Source organism: Alligator sinensis, unplaced genomic scaffold (assembly GCF_000455745.1).
Source record: "Alligator sinensis unplaced genomic scaffold, ASM45574v1 scaffold254_1, whole genome shotgun sequence".
Classification (NCBI taxonomy): domain Eukaryota; kingdom Metazoa; phylum Chordata; order Crocodylia; family Alligatoridae; genus Alligator; species Alligator sinensis.
Genome location: NW_005841953.1, coordinates 537,113 through 544,467, shown reverse-complemented (window position 1 = coordinate 544,467; position 7,355 = coordinate 537,113). Strand labels below are relative to the sequence as shown.

The following is a 7,355-nucleotide window of genomic DNA, read 5'->3' as shown; positions in this document are numbered from 1 at the left end:
CCCCGCCTCCTCTTGTCCCCAGCAGCACATGGGAAGCAGACTTCAGCTGCATGCCGCTTTTCCTGGCTGGTGCTGACCCGGCTGGGTCAGTCCCACCCGGAGCAGAACGTGACTGAAGCCAGCTTCCCACAAGCTGCTGGGGACAGGAGGAGCCCGGCCAGGTCTGCACCGGCCAGCAGAAGCGTAGGCGGAGCCACGTGCCGCTCAGGATGGGACAAGCCCGGCCAGAGTAGCAGGGGCTCAGCTGCATTTTCCCCTGCCTATACCAGTCAGTCCCGAGCATCACATGGCTCCGCTGCCGCTTCTGGTAGCTGGTGCCAACCTGGCTGGCCTCCTCCCGTCCCCAGCAACACGTGAGAAGCCAGCACAGGGGGGCCTTGGCAGGCGGGGTCCTGGAGTGACCTCTGCAGGGTGAGGCAGCAGGAGCCGGTGTCTGCTGGACCCTGCACTCCGGGCTTGCAGCGCTGAGGCCACCGGGGTTGCATGTGCGAGCGGCTGGGCACCACGGTGAGCGGGGCCGTGCGGGTGAGGGGCTGCGGTGCAGCGGCCGCCTCGCTCCAGCCCCCCTCAGGCAGCGCCGGCTCATGGGGCTGCGCTGCTCGGGGGATGCGGAGCTATTTCTCTCTCCCTTTTAGTCTCTGGGGCAGTAGCTGGCTGGATGCTGAATGGGTCCCTCCTGCCCCTGCCCACTAGCAGCTACCACAAACCTTGCAGTAATAGGCAGGTACAGTAGGGCTATACAGGCAAGGTCTCTCTGGCCCAGGACAGAGGGTGTTTGAATACGGCTGGCTGGCCCACTGGGTGATAAAAAGTTCATGATCCGGCCCCACATTCAAAAAGGTTGGACACCCCTACATTAGTCACATTATATGATATGCCACTAGCAAGTTTAGCTATTAGTGTGCTGTATGCTGAAGAGACACTCAAGAGCTTTAATAACTTTAAAGAACAGATGTACAGGGACTGGGAAATCATAAAATGCCTATTTTCACAGCAGCCTTCAATTTTCGTAAGTTAGGGAGATGCAAGTCAATACCAACAGATAGCTTCTCAAACAACAGCATTTTTCTGATACCTGTAATCAGGTCCCATGCCACTATACACCAAGCCTATGTGTTTGGTAATTGATTCTACTTTGTGCACACTCCTTTCGTCATAGAGAATAGATTTCTGTTTCTTCTCAGTTGCCAAAACAACACCATTTGCAGCTGGAAAGGGGAAAGAAAAAATACTTTGGTTTAAATATATAAAGGTTACCAGGAGTGACCAAAATTAAACAGATTTGCTAGTACATGAAAAATCTCTCTTCTTCCCACCAGATCTACAGATCTTATCGTTCATCTAGGATGTTAAACAATTACTTTTGAGACCTCCACTGCATCGCATACAAGTGCTCAACATGCGATTATATTCAATTTTAAAACAAAAAAAAGGAAAAAAAAAAAACATTTTCTTCATTTTTTCATTATGTGCAATTGTTCCAGAAAACACATGAAGCAACAAAACACCTACCCAGGGAACAAAAATGCTCAAAATAAACGTGTTTTTTCCAGTAAAATCCCCCTCAACATAGTAAAATTATCAAACATTTGTACTTCTCAAATAGCATTAAACTCTTCTCTTCCCACTTTAAAACCATTTCTCTGATAAAATTCAATGCTATGAGACATTATCCAGATAAGCATATGAAAATCCATTTAAAGGAAAACAAATGAAGACAGGCCATACTTTTTTTTTTTTTTTTTCCATTCACCATTCTCTCTCCAGGTCCCAACAAGGGGAAAGACAACAATGTCAATTGCAATTTAATAGGCCTAAATCTATCCTAGTTTTCCCAACACCCAATACTCTGAAGCCAACACCAGGTTAGTCATATAAGCATACCTTTAATTCCAACAGATGGGGCTCCTGCAGCAACTGCCGCCAGTGCATATTCAATCTGGACAAGTTTACCAGAAGGACTAAAAAAAACAAACAAAACAGAGTTCAGCCATAATATCGTTCACCATCTTTAATATGTCATATTGAAATTTGTCTTTTATCATTTACTTTTTACCTCTTGCATCTTAGCAGTGAATTGCATACATCACAAATGAAAACAGTTGTCACTTTCTCGCTAGCTTTAAGAGGACAAGGACTAGTTTAGCAAAGAACTTGCTGAGGCGCAGCTCTTCCAGGAAACCTGCATACACCATGCCTGGCCCTGTTTATTTTAAGTAACTACAAAGCAGGTCCAAGAGTTATTTTTCTTCTCAACCTTGCAATCCCCACCTCTTCCTTACCTGAGAGATCTGTATTTAACATGGCACTTTCAGGAGCAGGACATGGATTCTTAACAGGCAGAAAGCAAAAGCAAAAGCCCCAAGACAGACTGCTAAACAAATTCTCTTTCTAATTGCATGGTATGCCTTTTCTTTTTTTAAAGGCTGAGCACCACAATATTCTGAATAACTAGAAAACCAGGCAAATGGCTTGCTGTAGAGTTACAAAAGTGAGTTTAATAGGCCAGTGCAATATCTGCTCCCTCTTGCTGAACAAAACAGCAGGGAAGGGAATTCACACACACACACATATTTATCCTTGCAACAAAAACTGGGGCAAATACCATATTTTCTCACATAAAACATACCCCTTTTCCCCCTAAAATCAGCCCTGCCCCAAACCTGGGGTGCATCTCCTAGGTAAGGAGAGCAGCTTTCTACCAGGTGGATGGGGGAGGCATAGTAGCACTCTGCTTTGGCTCCCACTGGGCTGTTTGAGCAGCTGGGGGAGTCGATTCACTTAACAGCCAATTTTTCTTCACTCCACAAATGTCAACCACCTTCTCCCCTTTTTAGTGTTTTCAGTGTTTCACTGACTAAACAAACCCTCTCTCTGGGCAATTTTGGCACCTGGCAGCTGCTCCTGTCAGCCTAAGCAGCACGAGGCAGCCATCATCCCGGGGGACCTTACTTTGGAAAGGCAAAATGAAGGGCCGCAAAAAGGAGGGGCGCTATATTCCAGAGCACTATGTAAACCAGACAATACGGTACCTCACCGCCCACCCCGCGGCAGCTATACACGAGAAAACACGGTGCCGGCCTCCTCCGGCCCGGCCATGACGCTGCAAACCGTAAGCCTCGCCTCCCCTCCCCTCCACCCCCGCGGCCGTCTCCGCAGCCCCCACCACGGCGGTCATCCTTCCTGCACCACCGCTCCGCTCCGCTCTGCGCCGAGCCTCAGCCGCCGCCATCCCTCAGCAGCCCGGGCCCGTACCTGAAAGTGGTGAGAGAAAAGCTATATCCGCGCTCCGCCATCTTGGAACGCTTCCGGCCGCCACTGCTCTGCGCACGCGCAGCTCCTTCCTTCCTCCCGCGCCGGCCCCCGCCGCCCTGATTGGCTGGGGGGAAGGGAGAGCCAGGCCTGTTGCATACCGGGACACACCACCCCCATCCCTTGAAGGAGGCCCGTCCCTGGGAAGGTGGTCGAAAGGCATGCCGGGACTTGGAGTCCCAGGTGGCTGGGGCACGCTAGGCATGCTGGGGCGGGGAGTCCCTCGCCGCTTGCTTCCCGACATGCTCCGCGCATGCTTCGTGCCGGAGAGACGTCATGGTGGCGCTTGTCGTTTTCGTGTTGCCGCTGCCGCCGCTGCGCGGCTTCTTGCGGCGCTGCTGGGGGCAGCTGTGGCGGGCCTTCCCCGGCGCCGGTCCGACCTGGGGTGGGTGCTGCGCGGGGCTCCCGGCCTGAGGCGGGGCGGGACGGGGCGTTGCTCTGCCTGTCCGTCCGTGTCCGGCGTCTGTGCATGTCCACGTGGGAAAGCGATGTTTCCTGGACTTCACCTGCGTGGCGATGTGACTCCATGGGCCACATCCCCTGCCAGGGCTAGGGACAGAAGTTGCACACACAGCGGTATGGGGTGGGGGGGGTGGAAATCAGTGCAACCGCAAAACAACAGAAGTTCCCTGCACGTAAACCGTTTTCAAAATGGCGGACACTGGTTCAAGATAAACCTGGGTGGATGTAGTATCAGACGTAAGTGATGTACATTAAATCAGTTCGTTGAACTGCCCCAGAGCCCCTCCGGATTCAAGGTAACTCGCAGTCTGCCAGCATCCCAGGATGCACCGACCCTGTAAACTGGCTGATTTGGCCCAAGCTGTCTGCTCCAGCCAAGCAGGGAGCTGTGCTCTAGCACCCCCCCAGGTCCTGGGCTGGGCCACTGCGGGCATGGGGCTGCATTTTTGAGTCAAAAGTGAATGTTTACTCTTGATGGTCCTGTTTGGAGCAGGGGTTGGATTAGACCTGAGGTCCCTGCCAACCCCTGTTTCCTATGATTCTGTGATTCACTTGCTTCTCGGTTCAGTGTATGCATTCTAGACTGATCTGCGAAGACTGAATTGATTCAGCCTCGGGCATTTTGACTGTCTGTACTTAAGTAAATGAAGTGGCCCTGTGACAAGTTCATCGCTAAGTATTTTTTCCCTTCTCTGTCCTAAGAGCCAGCATTGGCTGTTCAGGCTCCAGCTGCTCTTCCTGGGCTAGCGGAAGATGTAGGTGAAAGTAATGATGCTCCAAGCTTCTTGGATAACATTTTTTGGATGGCAGCTCCCAAGTCGAGGCGGACCATTGAGGTAAACCGCTGCAGGAGACGAAACCCCCGTAACCTGATAAAAATCAAGGTAACTTGACAGATTTCTGTCAGCTTTCCCTCTGGGTCATCAAAAGGAATTTTTTGCCACAAAGCTTGCAGTACATTTAAATCAGGGGTGTCATAGGTGCTCATTTCCCAGGCTAGACATGGACTGAAGGGCTCCCCACAAGCCAGATCTAGACTAGGCTGTGTCCGTGGGGTAAACTACAGCAGCGTGAGCAGCACTGCACTGGGGCAGTGGTCACTCACTCCCTGCTGCCAGAGGCCATCCCCAGTGGAGCCTTGTAACCATGAATTCATTGCTCCCCCCGATACGTTGGCCCACAAACAAGATACAGCCCTTGGGCCCTATGTGACACTCCTGGTTTAGAAAATATGCACTCTGTTCATGCTTTAAAGCTAAGTAAAAATATTCCAAATAATGTCAGTACAAGCTGAAACATTTCTGTAGACATTATCTGTTTTTAAAAGCATTTGCCAGCCCTGCTTTCCCACAATCCTGTGTCACTTTCAAAATGGATTCAAAGAGTTGCAAACAAAGAAAGCAGCAAAAGACTATTCCTAAATTAGATTACAGTGCAGATGGATTTTATATTTTATTGGTTTATATCTAAACATTTCAGTATGAGTGAAACTTCTAAATACATAACCGTATCTTGATTTGCAAAGTATCTTATAACCCAGTCCTGCAGATTTTGCCAGGTGTAATACTTCAGGCATTAACTTCAAAGGGCTGCTCTTGGTTATAAACACTAAGTTTAATGATACCTATGCAAAACAAACTTAATATTTGCCAAAAGTGTAATTAAAACTGTAAATCAGTAAGCCAACAAAAAACTCTAAACCAGCTCCCTCACAGTTGATTTGTTGTATTTTGACAACTAATCCTTAATTTTATACTTTGTGCTACACAAGTTAAAATTGTTGTGTATTTTAATTTTTTTGTAATAGGAAACAGCACTGTTGTTTGCTTCTATTAAATATTTGCTGTTAACTTGGAAAATAAATTTAGCGTACAACTCTGTTGTGTGTGTCTGAGTTTTAGTGGGGTGAAGGTTCGCTGTGGGAATATGGAGCCTTGTATTTTAAACTTTGTGCGGCTCTACTGCGTATGGAGATTTGTAAGAAAATATATCTTGATGCAGTGGGAATAACTCTTCACTCAAAATGTCTTGAGTATTTGTAAAGTATTTTCTTGTTTGTCTTTGCTTTTAATTTTAAACTGTTCCATTTTTTTTTCCAGACAAATATAGATGTTTGTCCTGTATGTGGCCATGTGAAACAGAAGCATGTCCTTTGTGAACATTGTTATGCAAAGGTTGAAAGAGAAACTAGTCTCATAAGGGCTGAAATAAAGAAAATAGAAGGAGGACCATTTAATACGCCCACTGTAGAGACTCTAGTCTTGTATCAAGGAGAGAAACCCAGAGAACAAGATCAATGCAAACGGATCGTTGAAAGAAACAGGAAGCGTCCATCCTGGTTTCCACTGAACTGATGCCACAAAACTATAGAACCTCATGGTAACAAAACAGTCCATCCAGCAGGAAAGGAGATGTTTCCCAATAATATTTTCATTTTTTAGTTTCTTTAATGCCCAAATAGAAACTGTCACCCTTTGAAATCTGCTTCACGAGCATTTCCTTTCATGTTATATCATCAGAGCCATCAAAATACAGAAAATTAGGAACATGTTGGGGTTGGGAAGACCATTTTTGTGCATTAAGTACTATATATTGCTGTAATGCTGTCTTGATGTTTTTGCAAATTTAAGTTGTCATTTTTATGACCATGAAACAACATAAAAACATACGTGTAAAATAAAGTATATATAGCTCTATAGCAAGACACTTTTTCTTTCTGGGTTTTGGGGGTTTTTTTAGCTTCTGCTCTGAAAAAGTTGTTTGGCTTTTCAGAATTACCTTGTTGCGATCAGCACTCTGGGCCACTGGTGGTCTGTAAAGCTGTGGTTAGCAAACTGGATAGCTCCGGACTCCTCAGCTTCATTTTCACTTAAAAGGTTTACTTAAAGATATGTGGTTGTCTAGAAATTTTGAGGGATGACCATGGTGTCTCGGTCTATAGTAGCAGCACTGAATGAGACATCAAGAATATTTTCAGGAAAAGACAAATGTCAGAGTCTGAAGAGCATGGAGATGAGTTAGCAACTTGGGTCGCTATGAAAAATGTTGTTTGAAATGGGAATTTTGAGTGTTTTGAAGTGGAATTTGTAGCCAAATTCTGTTGCATTGATACATTTACTAACACTGAACTGCATGTGACTGAGGTTATTTAATGTCTCAATTACAAGTGTATAAAATTAACAGTCATCTCAGAAGAATGTGATGAGGCCTTAAGTAATTGAAAGTCATTTGGGGCTACTTGAATGAAAGTGTACTTACTAGAATGTTACGTATAGGCTTGGCAGGATTTGATTTTTATTGGTAAAAGTTGATAAATATTGGTTTCACCTCATACGGACCAATGAAAAACATTCATTACCATTGTTAATAATTAAAATTTATAGAAAGGGGAGGTAAGAAAAATGATGGCTGATGGAGCGTGTGATGATGACAGGGAGAGCAGTCCTACAGAACTGTGATGACTGTAGTTTGGACTGCAACTCCCAGAACAAAGGAAGCAAAGTGACAAAGCAGAGGAGGAAGCTAGGGGCAAGTAGGCTCTGGACGGATGGCAGCTCTACCGCTCAGCTGGCGGCGGTCCT

At 46.5% G+C, this 7,355-nt stretch overlaps 2 protein-coding genes across 3 annotated transcripts in view; one reads left to right on the top strand and one right to left on the bottom strand.

Annotated features, from left to right (window-relative positions):
- Positions 1 to 3,390, bottom strand: part of PSMA2 (proteasome subunit alpha 2) — a 12,746-nt gene extending 9,356 nt beyond the window's left edge. For both annotated transcript variants that reach the window (XM_025200044.1, XM_006020427.3), the window contains exons 1-3: positions 3,256 to 3,390; positions 1,885 to 1,961; positions 1,076 to 1,208 (exon numbers count right to left, since the gene is read on the bottom strand). In XM_025200044.1, the coding sequence (XP_025055829.1) occupies positions 1,076 to 1,208; positions 1,885 to 1,961; positions 3,256 to 3,296 (251 nt within the window). In that variant the 5' untranslated portion in view covers positions 3,297 to 3,390. The remainder of the gene's footprint in view (positions 1 to 1,075; positions 1,209 to 1,884; positions 1,962 to 3,255) is intronic.
- A 146-nt stretch (positions 3,391 to 3,536) lies between these two features.
- On the top strand, positions 3,537 to 6,478 carry MRPL32 (mitochondrial ribosomal protein L32). Its single transcript, XM_025200045.1, has 3 exons — positions 3,537 to 3,697; positions 4,477 to 4,658; positions 5,874 to 6,478. The coding sequence occupies exons 1-3, from the start codon at positions 3,589 to 3,591 to the stop codon at positions 6,126 to 6,128; spliced, it is 546 nt and encodes a 181-aa protein (XP_025055830.1). The 5' UTR covers positions 3,537 to 3,588; the 3' UTR covers positions 6,129 to 6,478.
- The last annotated feature ends 877 nt before the right edge of the window (positions 6,479 to 7,355 follow it).